At 57.5% G+C, this 18,929-nt stretch overlaps 1 protein-coding gene across 6 annotated transcripts; it reads right to left on the reverse strand.

Annotated features, from left to right (window-relative positions):
• Positions 1–5,661: 5,661 nt before the first annotated feature.
• On the reverse strand, positions 5,662–18,929 carry LOC119933501 (NADH-cytochrome b5 reductase-like). 6 transcript variants are annotated; one of them, XM_038753035.1, is made up of 7 exons: positions 18,691–18,929; positions 17,128–17,385; positions 16,388–16,548; positions 14,808–14,895; positions 14,357–14,461; positions 13,730–13,933; positions 11,695–12,733 (listed from the first exon to the last, which is right to left on the reverse strand). In XM_038753035.1, the coding sequence occupies exons 2-7, from the start codon at positions 17,380–17,382 to the stop codon at positions 12,530–12,532; spliced, it is 1,017 nt and encodes a 338-aa protein (XP_038608963.1). In that variant the 5' UTR covers positions 17,383–17,385; positions 18,691–18,929; the 3' UTR covers positions 11,695–12,529. The 6 variants fall into 6 exon arrangements, with proteins under 6 accessions (XP_038608964.1, XP_038608963.1, XP_038608968.1 ...); XM_038753036.1 differs by lacking the exons at positions 11,695–12,733; positions 18,691–18,929 and adding an exon at positions 5,662–5,752 and having other exon boundaries at positions 17,128–17,705; XM_038753039.1 differs by lacking the exon at positions 18,691–18,929 and having other exon boundaries at positions 12,608–12,749; positions 17,128–17,705.

The raw sequence follows: 18,929 nt of genomic DNA on the forward strand, positions 1-18,929 counted from the left end.
GTCTCGTGGGTGGGACCCAGGTATCCCGCTGCTGATGGGAATTATGAGTGGATTCCTCCCATGTAGGGAGAGCACATTGTGAGAGCTAGCCGCCACCACGTGCACGGGTAATGTAATGAATTCTTCCCATGTGGGAAAGTAAGTGGATTCTTCCCAAGTGGGAAGTGCACATGGGTGAGAGTTAACCAACTCACCCACGTGCGATTAACGGATGATTGTGTTCCTCCCGTGTAGGGAAGCTCTAATATTGCTAATTGATTATATTCCTCCCGAAAGGGAAGCTCAATCCATTGCGCCTAAACAATTACATAAATTCAATTCACCTCGCGGAATAAATTTTATATAAAACTTAGGCTTTCCGTCCCCGGCCTCTCTCTCTCTCTCTCGCCTCGCCGATCACTGAACGAACCCGTCCCCGGACGACGGGTGACACCCTCACACCAACCTCACTCTCATCCTCCCTCCCTGGAACTCCCTCCCCTTTGAGGAGCAGTGTGGCTCAGTAGATAGAGCACGTCTGCCGTGTGACCTCAGGCAACTCAACTTCTCTGGGCCTCAGATTCCTCATCTGTAAAATGGGGATTAAGAGTGCGTGCCCCACGTGGGACAGGGGCCGTGTTCAACCTGATTAACTCGTTTCTACTCCAGCGCTTAGAACAGGCTTGGCACACAGTAAGCACTTAATGAATACCATGATTATTATTACTCCAAGTCAACAGATGACCCCCCGTCCCATCTTCAAAGCACTCCTAAAATCACGTCGCTTCTAGGAAGCCTTCCCTGAATTCTCTCTCCCCTCCCTTCCCTATGTTCTCACCTACGGATGCTTGAGCATCACCTAAGCACTTGGAGACTCACGTCCTCGGCACCTCCCGTGTCCAGCCACGTCTTTCTACTCCTTCGCTTGTAATCTCTCTGGGGGCCTGCCTCCTCCACTACACCGGAAGCTCCTCGAGGGCAGGGACCGTGTCTCCTAACTCTACTGTCCTCTCCCAAGTGCTCGGTTCAGTGCTCTGCACAGAACAAACCCTCAATCGATACTATTCACTGACTGATTTGGGGGGCAGAAAAGGGAAAGCACGTGTCTGGAGAACAGCCCCGGGGCCCCCATCCACCCCTAGCCCAGTTTCTGGTCCACCTCTTGCCCCTGTCCCCGTCGTTGACCCCTGACCCCGGGGCAGGGCCGGTGGGCCGAGGGCAGCAACCGGTCACTAGAGAAGGAGCTGGGGAGGGGCTGGGGGGGCGTTCCCAGAAGCAAAAGCCGCCCCCCTCCCCTTCCCGAGACCCCTACCCCGGCTCCACCCGGCACTGGCCAGGTTGGGGGATGGGGATGGGGCCCTGAGGAAGGGATATCTTCCCCAGCCCTGCCCCTTCCACCTCCACACCAGCTCCCCTACAAGAAGCAGCCCCCTTCCCTCCCTCCACTCCCCCCGGACCCCCGCTCCTCCCAAGTAGGCCCTGTCCTTGGGTCAGCCCCCTCCCCTCCCCAGCGCAGGCTTTACCTTGCTTGGCCTGGAAGCGGGGCAGGACACACAGCCACGCCAGGACCAAGGGCCAGGTGGCCGGAGCCCAGTCCATCGCGGCGACTCCGGCCCCCACACGGGGCCACGGGCCACGGGGCGGAAGGACACAGAAAGCGGGCAGGGGGCACAGAACAGGGGCAGAGAAAGCGGGCACGGGGCAGAGGTGGGGGTCCGCAGCCTGAGGAGGGCACGACGGGGAGGGGAGAATGGAGAGTCCCTCTGGCAGACCCCTGTTTGAGGGGTTGGCAGGTGTCACAGAGGAGAAATCTTTCCCAGCACTTAGAACAGTGCCTGGCATAGTAAGCGCTTAAAAAATACCATTTTAAAAAAAGGCATTGCTCCTGACCTAGAGAAGTTGACAGTCCAAAAAGGAAGTTTAACAGTCCCAAACACACCAACTGATTTAAATTGCACGTGACAAAGGCATGAAGTTGTTCAAAACTGTGCCTTGCTTTCGTCTTTCTCACTTTTGACCCCTTCCCTGCCCAACCCCTCTCTCCTGCCTGTAATTCCCACCCTGTTAATATCCAAGAGACCCCCATCCTCCCCCTCTTCAAAACCCTCCTAAAATTACATCCTTTCCAGGAAGCCTTCCCTAACTTACCTCTGAGCTCCTTACTCTATCCCCGGTCCCAATGTGTAATCTAGGCTTACAAGTCCGTGTCCCCTAAATAATAATAATGATATTTATTAAGTGCTTACTATATGCAAAGCACTGTTCTAAGCGCTGGGGAGGTTATAAGGTGATCAGGTTGTCCCACGGGGGGCTCACAGTCAATCCCCATTTTACAGATGAGGGAACTGAGGCACAGAGAAGTTAAGTGACTTGCCCAAAGTCACACAGCTGGCAACTGGCGGAGTCGGGATTTGAACCCATGACCTCTGACTCCAAAACCTGGGCTCTTTCCACTGAGCCACGCTGCTTCTCTGCAAGGCATTCAATTTCACTTCCACAGCACTTACATACCTTTACAGAACCTTACGCTTGGTAGCCCCCCAAACCTCTAATTTATTTTAGTGTTCACCTCCCTGCTAGACTGAAAACTTCTTGCGGGCAGGGATCCTGTTTACTTCCTCTGTTGTACTCTCCCAAACGCTTAGGACAGAGCTCTAGACCGTAAACTCCTGCTGGCGGTCAGCTCATCGTGGGCGGGGAACATATCTACCACCTCTGTCATACTGTACTCTCCCAAGCGCTTAACACAGTGCTCTGCACACGGGAAGTGCTCAATACCACTGATTGATTGATATGCACACAGTAAGTACTCAATAAATAACGCTGCTTAACTGACCAAGTATACGAAGCCCCAAGCCCCTACAGAGAATATACTAAGCGCTGGGGTGGATACAAGCAAATCGGGTTGGACCCAGTCCCTGTCCTGCATCGGGCTCACGGGCTGAATCCCCATTTCACAGATGAGGTCATTGAGGCCCAGAGAAGTGAAGTGACTTGCCCAGGGTCACACAGAAGAGAAGTGGCAGGGCCGGGGTTAGAACCCATGGCCAGAGAAGTAGCGTGGCTCAGGGAAAGAGCCCGGGCTTGGGCACGACGGGTAGCGGGAGGCCCGGGGCGAGGCCTGAATAATTCACCACCCGCATTGTGCCGTGCCCCTGGGGAACGGGAAACCGATCCGACCCCAGACACGATGGGATCCGGTGTCTTGGCCGCCGGCCCCGACCGCACCCCTCCCTTCTCCTGGTCCCCTGCCCCCCCACCCCTCTTCCGCAGATGCCCTTCCATACCAGGACACTCCAGGAACGAGGGAGACGTCGTCCCAAGTCCAGTTTGACGGCGAATAGGGACGAGGTCAAGGTCACTTGTCCACGTCCCATGGGGCCGAAACTCATCACAGAGGCGGCCCGGGGAGGAGACGTGGGCGCTCGAGTCACCGGTGCTACGCCCATCAGCCCCACTTATATTTACTGAACGCTTGTTGAACTGGGTGCTTACTGTATTCACAGCACCATACTGGGAGCCCACCATTTGCAGGGGGCTGCACTAGGTGTCTACTATAGGTAAAGCATTGGACCGGGCATCTACGCAATCAGCACTATTAAATGAGCACTTACTGTGTGCAGAGCACTGGACTAAGCATTTAGGAGAGAACGATACAAGAGTTGGTAGTCACATTCCCTGCCACGATGAACTTACAGTCTACGAGGGGAGACAAATATTAATATAAATAATTTGCAGCTATGTACATAAGTGGTATGGGGAATAACAGATGAACAACGGGTTCGGATCCAAGTTCAAGTTTACTTCTGGCAGAGCGCTGTACTGGGCATCTACTTTGGTCAAAGTGCTGTGCTGAACAGTCCCTGCCCTTGAGTAACCTCCTACCCAGCCACGGCCCCCGGCTCCAGCCCTCCATTACAGCCCCAGTGCCCCGGCTCCGACACATCCCTGCCACTGCCTATGCCTACAGATAATTTATTTTGTGTTTTCGAAGAAAAAAACATCTGTACATTCCCGATCTCCGGGGGAGGGCAAGAAGCAGCATGGCGTAGGGGATAGAGCATGGGTTCTAATCCTTACTCCACCACATGCCTGCTGGGTGACCTTGGGCAAGTCGCTTCACTTCTCTGGGCCTCAGTTACCCCATCTGTAAAGCGGGGATTAAGAGCGTGAGCCCCATGTGGGACAGGGACTGTGTCCATCCTGATTAACTTGTATCTACCCCAGCGATTAGAACAGTGCTTGGCACATACTAAGCGCTTAATACCATCATCATCATCACATAGTAAGGGCTTAACAAGTACCATAATCATTATTATTATTATTGTTATTACCCCACCCCTGCCCACTCCAGCCGTGAGAAGCTTCAAATGCCCAGCTACAGAGCCTGCCCCTCCTTTACAGCCTCCGCCCCCCACCCCGCAGCCGCCAGTGGAGGCCCTTCAGCGGTGGCCTGGCCCCCTGCGGATCGCGTCCCCCAGGGGAGGCGGCCCAGCCTGTTCGGCCTCTCCCTGGGGGGCAGGAGGCGGGGAGGAGCTGGGGGTGGCAGGGAGGCAGACCCCCTGGGCAGGGCCACTCCTGCCAGGCTGTTGGTCACCTCCGGGAACACGGGAGCCGACAGGGCGACCAGGGTGGAGGGGGCTCCAGCCCGGGACCAGACTGGGCAAAGGACCGTGTGGGTGAGTGCTTGTGTGTGGTTAGGTGTGTCCTCTAGGCCAGGAGGCAAAGGGCCCCGTGGACGAAGGCTGGTAAGGGTGGGCGGGCTGGCTGTGGGGGGCACTGGGTGGGTGGGGACGGGCTGGGCACAGAGTGGGTGTTAGGGTGGTACTGGGTGGGGGTGGCCAGAAGTGTGGGGAGGAAATGCTGGCTGGGGTAGGCTGGCTGCGGGGGGCATTGGCTGGGGTGGGCCGGTGTGGGGGAGCAGGGACTGGGCTGGAAGGACAGTCCAGCTGCTGTGCCCACCCCCTGCAGCACAGCGGTTTTCCCAGTGAGCGGCGGCAGTGACCGGGAAGGGGGCTCGGCACAGTGGGGGCTGTGGCCGAGGGCCCAGCGTCCACCGGTTAACCAACCGGCCCAGGATTCTGGGGTGGTGGTCCTCCTCTAGGAAGCCTGCGGCATCCTCCGAGGGACGAGGGAGACATCGTCCAAAGTCTAGTTCGACAGCTGACAGGGACGATGCGGAGGTCACCTGTCCACGTTCCGTGGGGCTGAAACTCACCACAGAGGCCGCACGGGGAGGAGACGTGGGGTGGGGCGGGCTGGGACCCCGCACCTCTTCCTGGGGTCGCCGGGAACAGTCCTGCCCTGAGTTCGGGGGGGGGCACAGGAGGAGCCTGGTGTGGGTCCGTCCCTGCCCGCTGCCCCCTGCCATCTCACCAGTCTTCCCCAGGGTGACTTATCAGCTGCGTGACTTTGGGCAAGTCACTTCACTTCCCTGTGCCTCAGTTCCCTCATCTGTAAAACGGTGATGAAGACCGTGAGCACCACGTGGGACAACCTGATCACCTTGTAACCTCCCCAGCGCTTAGAACAGTGCTTGGTACATAGTAAGCGCTTAATAAATGTCATCATTATTATTATTATTATTGACCAGACCTCGCCCACGAGATGATTCCCGGAGAAGCGCAGGCCCTGCCCCAAAACCCTTCGTCCAAGGGAGGGGCACCCAGGGCTGGGGTCCCAAGTCACGAAGCCGCATCCTCAGTCAGGAAGGTGAGGCCGGGGGGCCGGGGCGGGAGGCGGGGGGACACTGGGCCATCAAGTCTGTCATCTCCTGGGGGATGAATGACCGGATGGATTTGGGGCTTGGAAAAAAAATTCCCTCCTTTCCAGGCCCAGGACCTTAGCTGGGCCCCCTGAGACCTTTGTCAACCCCGCGGTGACACTGACCTGACCGGACCTCCCCGCGCTAGGCTACCGTCCCATCCATCCGGGGGTTGGGGGTGGGGCCCTTGGCCCTCAGTCACTCAGGGGGTGGCAGGGAGGGGAGACGGGGTGGGATCTCGGCCCAGCTCCAACCCACAAGCCTCCGCAGTTCCTCTCCAAGTCTCCCCCACTGGAAAGAGCACGGGCTAAGGAGGGCGGAGGTCGTGGGTGCTAATCCCGGCTCCACCACTTGTCAGCTGTGTGACTTCGGGCAAGTCACTTCACTTCTCTGGGCCTCAGCTACCTCATCTGTAAAGTGGGAATTAAGACCGTGAGCCACACGTGGGACAACCTGATCACCTTGTTTCTAGCCCAGTGCTTAGAACAGTGGTTGGCACAAAGGACGCGCTTAACAAATACCATCATTACTATTATTATTCCCACCCCCGTCTCACTCCCCAGGGTCCGCCGACTGGGAGGGGGGCAGGAGGAGGATCTCAGGTGAGGGAGAGACCGATAGTCCACACCCTGCCGGCCCCCTGCCCTCCGCAGGGCAGTGTCTGGTGGTCAATGCCAGGACCTCCGCTCTCCCTCCCCTTCCACGCTGTTTGCCACCTCTCAGGCCCCAGAAGCGCCGGCTCCACAGCGACTCTACCCATCTGCTTCCCTGCCTGGACAGGCCCCAGGCCTTCCAGCCAGACCCCCGGGGACCCCCCGCTTCAGCCTGAGAGGGCTGCTCGCAGCTCAGAGAGTCACCAAGGAGCTGAAGGTACGGGGCCGGGGTGGAGGGAGGAGGAGGGAAGACAGGGGTTGGGGAACCCGAAGCCCATTCCTCCTCCTCTTCCCACAGCCCATCTACATTCATTCAATCCTAATTATTGAGCGCTTACTGTGTGCAGAGCACTGTATAGTGCGCTTGGGAGAGTACAATAGAACAATATAACAGATACAGTCCCTGCTCACAATGAGCTTACAGTCTAGAGGGTAACAGCCACAGCTTCCCTGCAGCCCCCTCCCTAGTCTCACCAGCCCAGGGCTCTGGGAGACGATGGATTTCATGTTTTCCATTCCCCGCAGAACCGGGCAGCGCAGAAAACCCGTTCGAGGCTGCAGCCCCTGCCTTGCTCTGCACCCGTGGCTCTGGTCCGTGAGCTGGTGAGCAAGTCCAGGGCGGACCCCAGGGTGGGCAGGGGAAAGGCCCAGGTGGGAAAAGAGGTCACAGGGGGAGGGGCCTCGCCTTCATCTGGTCCCCGCGGGGCGGGTCCAATCCCAGGAAGCTTGGGGACAAGGGGCGCAGGTGGTGAGCAGCAGCTCAGGCCATACCTTGCCCTGGGGGGGTTCAGTTTCAAAAATCTCAGGCCCACTGACAAAACAGCATGGTGTAGTGGATAGAGCCAGAAGGTCATAGGTTCTAATCCCATTTCCGCCACTTGTCTGTCAGGTGGCCTTGGGCAAGTCACTTCACTTCTCTGGTCCTCAGCGACCTCCTCTGTAACATGGGGATTAAGACTGTGAGCCCTATGCAGGACAGAGACTGTGTCCAACCCGATTTGCTTGGCTCTCCCCCGGTGCTTAGTACAGGGCCTGGCACATAGTAAGTGCTTAACAAATACCATCATTATTATTACTATTATTATCATTATGAGTGCCATGGGCCCGCCCCTCTGCAGCCTGGCCCGCCCCCTGCTCCCGGGCCATGCCCCTCGGGTGGGGCGGGGGATGCCTGCCCTTTGGCATCTGGTCAGTGCCACCCGTTTGGTGCCTCTTGTCTTCTTTGCCTCAAGACCTCCTGCTGCTCAGAACTGTAACGGCAGAACCTACTACTAAGCAGTCCTGCAACCATTCAGCCTTGCAACTGCGCAGCCCTGCAACTGTGCAACCACATAACCCTGTAGCCCTAAAATCAATCAACGAATGGCATGTTTTGAGCCATTATTGCGTGCAGAGCACTGTACTAAGCACTTGAGAGAGAACGATAGAATGGAGTCTAGAAGGGGAGACAGACACGGACGTCAGTGCTGTGAAGCTGAGGGTGGGGTGACTAACAAGTCCTTTAAAGGGGAGAGATCCACCCTGTCACCACACGGCTCCGCAACAGCCAGCCCCACAACCACGCAGTCCCACAACCACACAACCCTCCAACAGCTAACCCCACAACCATGCAGTCCTGCAACAGCCAGCCTCAGAAGCACACAAGCCCACACCACAACCACCATGTGGTCCAGCCTGCTGCTCCGCCTCACAGGGCCATCGCCACCAGGACTCTTGGAGGAACTGAGAGCTGGTCGCCCTCCTGGACACCCACCCTCAGGGTCAGGGTTGGACTCTCCAACACCCCTGATTCTCCTTCAGTGACTCAGCATGGACCATCCAATAATAATAATAATAATAATGATGATGGCATTTGTTAAGCACTTACTATGCGCAAAGCACTGTTCTAAGCGCTGGGGAGGATAGAAGGTGATCAAGTTGTCCCATGTGGGGCTCACAGCCTTAATCCTTACAGATGAGGTACCTGAGGCCCAGAGAAGTTAATGACTTGTCCAAAGCCACACAGCTGATAAGCGGCAGAGCTGGGATTTGAACCCTTGACCTCTGACTCCCAAGCCCGTGCTCTTTCCACTGAGCCACGCTGCTTCCAATCTCCCTGACTCTCCTCCAGTGACTCCGCGTGGACCATCCGACTCCCACAACTCTCCCCCAGTGACCCAGCATGGAGCATCCAACACTCCTGACTCTTTCCTCCCCATCCCTGACTCTCCCTCCGTGACCCACTACAGTCCATCAAACATCCAACTCTCCCCTCTCCATCCCTGACTCTCCCCCGGGGACCCAGCACTGACCGTCCAGCATCTTCGACTCTCTCCCCCGATCCCTGCTGGGCAGGAGGGTGTTGGGCATGGCTTCTCTCAGGCCCCAGAAGGGTGGTGGGGGTCACAGCTAGGGGTGACCCCACGGTCCGCCTATGTAGTACAGTCTCCTCCATTTGACTTCCGATGCTGTCTTTGCTCCATTGCCCCGAGGCCGGGGATGAAACCATAAGTCATGTCCAGAGAGGAACCTCAGAGATGTTGGGGGGATGAGGAGGGGGAGTCAAGGTTACCGTTGAAAGCTTCTTCCGGTGGCCCCTCCTCTGGTCCCACCCCCACCCTGGGCCTGTGACCTCTGCAGCCAGTCAAGTCAGGTGTTTTCCTGGTGCTGGCAGTGAGACTCGCCAGGGCCACCCACACCGTGTCCAAGGCCGTGGTGGGCGCTAGAGTGGCCCGACCCCCACTGCCCATCTGTCTCCGCCAGGTGCCCGCCTGGGCAGCCAGCCCCAAGGAGAGGTTCCCCCGCGGCCTGGTGGAAGAGCTGGTCCGGGCACACCTGCTGGCCAGACTGACCGGCGTCACCTACTGCCCGGCCGAGGGGGCCCGGCTAGCCACGGCCCTCAGCGACGAGATCCGGGCACGGGCCAAGGCGGTCGTTCCCCCACGCTATAAGCTGGTCTGCCTCGTCAGCGTAGGCAGCGGCACCGGCCTCGCCATCACCAGCCGGAGTCTGTGGGACGTCCATTCGGACTGCTTTGCCGCCGCCCGGTTTGCCAACGCCTCGCTCTTCTGCATTGGACTGGTGTTTGCCATCTACGTCGAGTGAGCGGGGAGGGTGGCTGCGAACGCCGACCGGGAGCACTGGCCGCCAGCCCTGACCAGGATCACCGGCCGCAGGCACCGGTCATGAGCGCCGCCTGGCAGCGCCGGTCCACCTAAAACACAGTGCTAGGCCCTGGTGGAAGGACCCGATTGCCCGGTCTACACCCTGCCCTTGTTGACTGTGCCCCATATCTCCCTGCCCAGGGAACCCAACCTCACCCACCTCTGGTAGAATGCCTTTGTCTTCTGCTTCCCCAGATGCCCTAATGAATTCCTCAATCATATTTCATTCAATCGTATTTATTGAGCACTTACTGTGTGCAAAGCTCTGTACTAAGCGCTTGGAGAGTACAATTCAGCAATAGAGACAATCCCTGCCCAGGTGCCCCCTCTCCATTCCCCGCCTGTTCTCCCAGCCAGCCCTGAACTTAGCCAGACCTTGGGCGCTCTCCAGTTCTTCTCCTTCACCTGAGCTACGTCCAGCCCCTGGAAGTTTGCGTGGCACCCCAGCAGCGTGTGAGCAGGTACTGGGCGCTGCCCTCATTCAATCATTAATTTAATTACATTTATTGAGCGCTTACTGTGTGCAGAGCACTGTATTAAGCACTTGGGAGTGTACAAAACCACAATAAACAGACACATTCCCTGCCCACAACGACCTTATATCTAGAGGGGGGAGACATAAATTAATATAAGGTTCAGTGCTCTGTCTGACATTGCCTTTCCCGGATCCATACTCTGTCTGAAACTTCTCCTTTTTCATTGTTATTATTATTAGTAGTAATAATAATGAAGGTATTTGTTAAGCACTTACTATGTGCCACCACGCACTAAGCACCGGGGTTGATACAAGCTAATCAGGTTGGACACAGTCCCTGTCCCACATGGGGCTCACAGTCTTAATCCCCGTTTTATAGATGAGGGAGCTGAGGCACAGAGACATTAAGTGACTTGCCTGAGGTCACACGGCATGCAAGTGGCGGAGCTAGGATTAGAACCCATGACCTTCTGACTCTCAGGCCGGTGCTCTGCCCACTAGTGTTCTACCTGCCAGGGGCCACCTCCCTGCTCGCAACAGCAGTGGAAAATGCCCAAGCCTGGGAGTCGGAAGATCTGGGTTCCAATCCCTCTCTGCCACTTGTCTGTGTGACCGTGGACAAGTCGCTTAACTTCTCTGGGCCTCAGTTTCCTCAACTGTAAAATGGGCATTCAATCCGACTTCTTCCTACTTAGACTGAGCCCCAAGAGGGGCAGGGACTGTGCCCTACCTGAATAACTTGTATCTACCCCATCGCCTGTAACAGTGCTTGGCACATTGTAAGCACTTCAATGTCATGGGAAAAAAAGCCACAGCCAGTACGGGGCTAGGAAGCTGGCACACGTCTGGAGGAAGCTGATGGAGAAAGAAGGGGAAGATCTGACCCCAAAGTGCACACATTTGTCTCTCCTCACTCCCATCCACTTGAGGTCTAAAAGAAATCAGGGATCAGGCCTAAAAGGAAGGAAATTTGGTGGGGTGGGTTTGGAGGGGGCAGGGAGGGTGCAGCGTAGAGAGTGCCTGCCTATGTCAGTGGTCACGCTGCTTGGCACAACCTCCCCCATTGTGAGTGGACTCACTGGACTGGGCTCCTATTGAGTACAGGGCACCAGCCTGGGCTCCAACTGAGGGCAGAGCAGTGGACTGCGTGCTTGGGAGCACCCAGTAGAGGCAGAAGCCACAGTTCCCACCCTCAAGGAGCTCTCTATCTAACGGAGGATCGGGCAGAAACAAATTGTGTTCATTCCACTCTGGCTTGGCCAGAAGGCGGTCAGGGAATCCTGGAACGCTGGTCGGATACAGAAAAGCCATGAGCTGCGGGGCGGGGAGCCCACGGGCTGTATGGGGAGGTAGGGGTCGGAGGTGTGACCAGGGCATCTGGGAGGAGCCATAGGGCTCGGAGAGAACAACCTCGGGGGTTCTGGGGGTGTCCGGTTGCTTGGTTCCAAGCCATGAGGCAGTAGAGGTGAGACAGTGGAGAATAATAATAATAATAACAATAATGGCATTTATTAAGTGCTCACTATGTGCAAAGCACTGTTCTAAGAGCTGGGAGGTTACAAGGTGATCAGGTTGTCCCACGGGGGGCTCACAGTCTTCACCCCCATTTTACAGATAAGGTAACTGAGGCCCAGAGAATTTAAGTGACTTGCCCAAAGTCACACAGCTGACAACTGGTGGAGCAGGGATTTGAACCCATGACCTCCTGACTCCAAAGCCCGGGCTCTTTCTGCTGAGCCACGCGGCTTCTTCAACGGAGCTTCTCCAATGGAGAACCGATCCACTGAGTGATGCATTGTATCTATTGTCCCTGCCTCCCTGGGAACACCTACGACCAGTGATCACAGCTCTTAGTAGCAGAAGCGGTAGTGGTATTTATCAAATACCAGCTTTGTGCCAAGTACTGTGCTAAGCACTAGAGAAAAAAAATTCCCCAGATGAGAATCAGATGGGATCCCTGACCCTGGTCTAAGAACAAGATGGGGAAGGACTTGGTGAAAGGCACAATAGACAAGATGAAAACAATAATTTGTGCAGAGCACTGTAAGGGGCACTAAGGAGAGTACAAAACAGTTAGTAGACACTATCCCTGTCTTCAAGGAGCTGAGGGAGACTGGGCATTAAATAAAATAAATTACACAGGAGCAATAAAATATAAAGATCAGTACATGTCTGCTACAGGAGGGTGGGGAGGTTGGGACCCCAAGTGGTGGCGGGGGAGTGAAAGTACTTTTTGGGGGGTTGGAGGCTCTGACCACCTGCCCTCCTGACCAGGAGGGCTCCCCCGTTGGATACTCCTCCCCCCAGACCCTGGCACGGAAAAAGCCATGCAGCCAGCCAGGGGAGCAGGGACAGGGGGTTGGTGTGGGGGCTCACTGCCCCATTCTCGGGAAAAGCCCCCAGCCCCGAAAGGCCCCCGCCCCAAGGCCTCAGGGAGCAGCCAGAGATGGCTCGGGAGCTATCCCCCGATTCCGCTGTGGGCACGTGGGCAGGCAGGGAGGAGGGCAGGCCAACGCTAGAACAAGAAGAATGACTCCTCCGTCAGCCCGGCAGCCTGCAGGAGGCCGGCCACGTCCCGCTGGAAGTCGGGGGGGCCGCAGACTAGCGCAAATGGCTTCCGCCGGCAACCGTCCACCACCTGCACCATCCGGTCCCGGTCCAGGCGGCCCAGGTGGGTCCTATCCCGATAGCTCTGGGGTAGCCCATCCAGCGATGACTCCTGGTGGGGTAGAAGGCTTGGGGCTGGTCATCCCTCCCTCTCCCGAAGTGGACAGGTGAGCGAGAGGGAGGAAAACGGGCAGTGAAGGCTGCCGGGAGAGCCCCATCTCCCCGTTCTGCCGGCTGCCCAGCTGAACAAACTCCTGTAGGACCTGCGGCTGGGAGAGGGTTTCAGAACGCCCACACCCACGACCCAGTCTATCACCCATCCTGAGGCTGCCGACGTAGCCGGTGTGGCTCGTCACTATTCCACTCTATGAGGACCCTCGTCCCTGCTCGCTTTCGCCCACCAAGCCCGCGAGCCCCACGGGGCCGGGTCGTGGCTGGACTGCTCCGCTCGCATCTCTCCCGGCACTAGGCACGGCGCCGAGCACATAGTCAATACCACCAGAGCCAACGTCGGGGTCAGGAACAGACAGCAGAAATTTAAGACAAGTTCCCTTTGCTCAAGGGCTCACAACTAACTTCATCTTTTCACACTCCTCCTCTGAGGACTGGGTGGCTGTGCCATGGGACTTGGGGGTAGAGGGTGAGGAAGTGGGCATGACCAAGGTTGAGGCTCTATGGCAACGCCCTGGCAGAATCCCCCACATTTGTTCTCTTAGCTGGCAGCCCCAACGCCCGCCAGGAGCACTATGGCTAAGCGGAAAGAGCCTGGGCCTGGGCGTCAGGGAGCCCTGGGTTCTAATCTCGGCTCGGCCACTCACCCACTGCATAACTCCTCTGTGCCTCGGTTTTCTCCTCTGTCAATTCAATACCTGTTCTCCCTCCTAATAGAACGCAAGCCCTGCATGGGCCTGGGACTTTGTCTGACCTGATTATCTTCTGTCTCCTTTAGGGCTTAGCAAGGTGCTTGGCCCCCAATAAGCGCTTCTCCAATACCCCAAATCCATCATTACTACACTGCAATGCCCCCAGGCCAGGGGCCCCAGCTCTGGCCGACTCAGACCCAGCTGCTTGCTGGAGGGGGACGGGTCGGGATCCGGGGACCCCTCACCTGGCTGAGCACGAAGAGAACCTGCACGTTCCAGAAGCGAGCCAGGTCCTGGAGGACGGACTTCAGGTAGATGTCCCCGAAGGTCCGGAAGCAGCCCACCAGCGTGACGAATGTCTCGTCGTCGGCGTCGTCCGTGATGCCGTGCAGGATGGGTAGCATGGGGGCCAGGCCTGTCCCTGCTGCCAGCAGGAGCAGCTGTCCAAACTGACGGACCAGAGCAAGCCGGAGGGGGCCGGGGCCAGGGATAAGAGAGACGGGCATCTACTTCCCTTCAGTTCTCTGGCTCCTGGTTCCTGCAGCTACCTGGGGAGTAGGGGGAGGGGGGTGCACCTACAAGGGGGTGGGGGCTTGGCCAGGCTAAGTGGCCCCAAGGATCAGTGACATCCGCTCAGGCCGGAGGCAGAGGATTGGCCATTTCAGACATCACTGCTGGGCAAACCCTGGGAGGCACCCGCGTATTCTGCCCACCCTATCCGGCCACCCCCACTGACCATCCCACTGTTGCTGCACTCCCCGCAGGACTCTACGTGCCGGCCACTGAGGGCAGCGCCGCCCAGGGTCGGGGCCGCCTGGGGTCAGGGGTCGCGCACTGTCAGCATTGCCAACGGCTCCCGCCGAGACACTGACCTGGTTGGGCCGGTAAGGGAAACCCCCGAAGGGGCCACGCCAGAGGGCTGAGTCACCCACTCTCCAGGACCTGACGAACCGGGATGCCAATCCGGTGCGATAGCACTGCAACAGTCATGTCGCCGGGCACCCTCGAGTTTACCGATGGCCTGGGGCCAGGGGAGCCACCGGCCGCCGTGATCCCCTCGGACGCCTTTCCTGGGGGCTGGTGTGGTTGGTGAGGAGCGAGAGCGGGGTGCAGCCCCATGACACTCCACTCCCCAGTCACTTGCTCCAGCCTCAGCCCCCAATGTCGCTGCCCAGTCCTCTGCCCACCCTGAAGGCTCCAGGTTCTCATCCCCGGCTCCCAGCTCAGACAGGGCACCACCCGGGAGCTGGGCACCACCGGTCCCACCACCACTGCCACATCTGTTCCTCTCCGCTAACAGGCTTGCCCCGCGGTCTCCCTCACCTTGATCAAGACATCAAAGTAGCCACGGGCATCGACGGGGCTCACGGGCGTGTATGCTCGCTGGACGGCTTGGCCATCCACCTCAGCCCTGGGAAACAGAATGGCAGGTCCTGACAGGACTGTCAGGGCAGAGGTGGGAAATGTAGTGACCGCTTCTCAACCGCTATCTGTCCACTCTTTCCGGAGATCTGAGCTGGGTCACTTGGGGAGAGTCAGGGATGGAGAGGAGAGTCAGAGAGCGATGGTCTGTGCTGGGTCGCTGGAGGGAGAGTCAGGGATGGAGGGGGAGAATAAGGGGTGTGGGATGGTCTGTCTTCCCCCTTCTAGACTTTAAGCTTGTTGAGGGCAGGGAATGTGTCTGCTGATTGTTGTATTGTACTCTCCCAAGTGCTCAGTATAGTGTTCTGCACACAATAGGCACTTAACAAATACGACTGAATGAATCAATGAATGAATGAAATTCTGGGTCACTGGGAGAAAGTCAAGGATGGAGAGGGGAGAGACAGGGCTGTTGGATGGTCTATACTGGGTCACTAGGGAGAGAAGAAGCATGGCGCAGTGGATAGAGCACGGGCCTGGAATCAATCAATCGTATTTATTGAGCGCTTACTGTGTGCAGAGCACTGCACTATGCGCTTGGAAAGTACAAGTTGGCAACATATAGAGATGGTCCCTACCCAACAGTGGGCTCACAGTCTAGAAGACTGGAAGTCTTCTGGAAGTCAGAAGGTTATGGGTTCTAAACCCAGCTCCGCCACACGTCTGCTGTGGGATCTTGGGCAAGTCGTTCACTGCTCAGTGCCTCAGTTCCCCCAACTGGAAAATGGGAATTGAGATTGTGAGCCCTACATGGGACTGGGACCGTGTCCAACCCGATTTGCTTATATCCACTCCAGAGCTTAGTACAGTGCTTGGCACATAGTCAGCACTTTACAAATGCTACACTTATATTATTGAGACAGAGAGTGGAGAGGGGAGAGTCAGGAATGTTGGACGGTCCATCCTTAACTATGAGGGTGGGTGTCCAGGAGGGTATCCAGCCCACATTTCCTCCAAGCACCTTCTGTCCACCCTTCCCGGTCTGAAGGGCCGTGGGAGCTGAATCACTAGCAACTAGGGAGAACCCAGGGTCAAGACAGGAGAAGGGGGTTCCTGCAGCTCCTCCACAGGGCCAACCCCCTAGTGACACCCGTGAGCCCCGTCGACGTCTGTGGCTACTTTGATGTCTTGATCAAGGTGAGGGTGACCACGGGGCAAGCCCGTTAGTGGAGAACAGACGCGACGGGGGTGGTGGGACTGGAAGACATCTAGTATGGCACTCTGCCTGTAAGGGGGACTCCACAACGGCACTCTGGCCACTGGGGATGCCCAGTACAATGGCCCGCCTGCAGGGGAAGCCCAATACAGAACCCTATCTGTAGGAGACACCCAGCATAGCATCCTGTCCATAGAGGGTGTGCGATAAATCCTGACGATGATGGCTCAGGGTGACCACTCATCAGCAAGCACGAGCCCCACGGTCCACCGGTGTGCCCCCCTCCCCAGCGTGCACCCCGCGGGTGATGTGGAGGACCACGCACCGGAGCACAATATGCTGTCCGGGGCTCAGGCCCAGGAGGCCGTTGGCGGGCAGTGTGAATCTGAACCGGAAGGTATCGTCGGTCAGCTGGTCCACTGCGCTCAGGCTGAAAGGCTGGAACGTGTCAGGGCTTAAGACGGACGCGGCAGGCTCCCGCTCCCGCTGCTCGATGACGGCAAGGATCGCGACAACCCCCGGGATGGCAGCAAAGGCCATCATGGTGGCAGCGGTGACGTCCGCGATGACGATCATGATGACGTGGACAACGATTGCGGGGACGTAGGAGACAACGACAAGGGTGGCATCCGTGAAGAGGAGGGCATGACAGGGGTGAGAGGGTGCGGGCTTGGAGCCACTCCCACTGGGAGCACCCAGGCCCCGCCCCACTCCCCGTCACCTGGCCCGCGCCCCAGAGGGCTGCCCCGACAGCTCCCCCGACCCAACGGCCGAAGTCCCTCACACTCCTGTGGCTCGGGGCCACCCCGGACACTCTGGTCGCGGGCGGGGAAACGACAGAGCGGCTGTCCAAGCGGAGGTGAGATGCTCCCTCAGCCAGACGGCAGGGAGGACCCCAGCTCCCCACTGTGCATGTGCACACACACACACACTCTCTGTCCCTCTCTCTCTCTCTCTCTCTCTCTCTTCTCTCTCTCTCACAGTCACGGGCAAGGTGGCGGGTAGTCAGTCGGCTGGTCGGTGTCCCTCCCTCTCAGCGCACAGAGCCCGGGGTCCGGTCCCTACCTCACCGCAATTCCCAGACAGCAGCCCCTTGTCCTTTCTGGCCCGGGCCTCCTCCCAGCGGGCCAGCTCCCGCTGGTACAGGTCAAAGATGCACGGCCTGCAGCCGCTGCCACAGCACTGCGCCGACCGAGGCTCCACGGGCCGCAGCCTTAGCCATTCCTCTTCCTCCTGGTCCTCCTCCTCGCCCGCGGCCTTCTTCTCTGCCTCAGTCTCCGCCTCGGTCTCCTCCTCCTCCTGGGCCTCACCCTCCTCCATCAGCTGCAAAGCACGACTGCCGCTCAGAGAGGCGGTGGCCCTGACTGCCCAGGGCCCCGTGCCCGGCCCCTCCTGGCCTCTGCTTGCCAACTTGGCCAGCACTGATGCCGGCACCCATTCCCCACAGCTCCCACCCTCTTCCCGCGGGCCCCGCGCCCATCCAGGAGCACACAAGGCAGGCCCTCACTCACTTACTCAATCACCGTGAGCAGAGTGCTACAGATGTGGTAGACACGATCCCTGCACTTGGGGAGTTGAAGGTCTAGTGTCGCTTACAGCAGCAGTGGAAAGAGCGAGGGCCTGGGAATCAGGTGGTCATGGGTTCTAATCCAGAATCCGTCACTTGTCTGCTGTGTGACCCTGGGCAAGTCACTTCACTAATAGTGTGCTCAATTGACAATAATAATAATTAATCATGGTATTTGTTAAGTGTTTACTTTGTACCGGGGACTGTAATAAGCACTGGGATGTATACAAGGAAATCAAGTTGGAACCAGTCGCTGTCCCACATGGGGCTCACAGTCTCAATCCCCATTTTAAAGATGAGGGAACTGAGGCTCAGGAGGATGACGGGTTGATCTTCCCCATACCGGGGTGGGGGGTGGCGGCGGGGAAGAACCAAAGCAGGGCACATGGGCCCCGGCATGGCACCCCCCCACCCCCTTCTCGCCCCCCACCTCGATGGGGGGTAGTGGATAGCACCCGGGGCTGGGAGTCGGAAGGTCATGGGTTCTTATCCTGGCTCCGCCACTTGTCTGCTGTGTGACCTTGGGCAAGTCACTTCACTTTTCTGGGCCTCAGTTCCCTTGTCTATAAAATGGGGATTTAGACTGTGAGCCCCATGCTGGACAGGGACTGTGTCTAAACCGATCTGCTTGCATTCACCCAAGAGCTTTGTATAGTGTCTGGCACACAGTAAGTGCTTATCAGATAATAATAATAATGACAATAATTATGGTATTTGTTAAGCGCTGACTCTGTGCTAAGCGCTGGGGTAGATACAGGGTAATCAGGTTGTCCCACGTGGGGCTCACACTTTTAATCCCCATTTAATGAGGTAACTGAGGCACAGAGAAGTTAAGTCACTGCCCAAGGTCACACAGTAGAGACGTGGCAGAGCTGGGATTAGAATCCACATCCTCTGACGCCCAAGCCCGTGCTCTTTCCACTAAACCACGCTGCTTCAAATACCACAATTATTGTTATTCTTATTATACCACCCGTCAGGGACCCAGCAAGGCCCCAGGTCCATCAATGTCTCCCGTCCCCCAACCAAGTTGCACGGTGTCATGTCCACCAAGGGCTCACCTCAGAATCCGCCTCCTCCAGGAAGCCTTCCCTGATAATGAGCTGTTGGCAGCCCCACCACCAACGGAAGGCTCGACCAAGAGCGATGTCAATCAATCAGTCAGTGGTATTTATTGAAAGTTTGCTGCACGCAGCACTGATTAGGCACTTGATTGGATGATAGTTGGTAAAAGTGACCCCTGCCCACAAGAAGCTGACATTCTAGATTATGTTTCATTCATTCATTCATTCAATTGTAT

This window comes from Tachyglossus aculeatus, chromosome 10, assembly GCF_015852505.1.
Source record: "Tachyglossus aculeatus isolate mTacAcu1 chromosome 10, mTacAcu1.pri, whole genome shotgun sequence".
Classification (NCBI taxonomy): Eukaryota; Metazoa; Chordata; class Mammalia; order Monotremata; family Tachyglossidae; genus Tachyglossus; species Tachyglossus aculeatus.

Coding starts and splice junctions, on each gene's coding strand:
- LOC119933501 (XM_038753035.1), bottom strand. CDS start 17,382: ATGGAGGAGGGTGAGGCCCAGGAGGAGGAGGAGACCGAGGCGGAGACT. Junction 13,934..14,356: donor TCCCTTACCGGCCCAACCAG/GTCAGTGTCTCG, acceptor CTGGTCCGTCAG/TTTGGACAGCTGCTCCTGCT. Junction 12,734..13,729: donor TTCTCTTCGTGCTCAGCCAG/GTGAGGGGTCCC, acceptor CTACCCCACCAG/GAGTCATCGCTGGATGGGCT.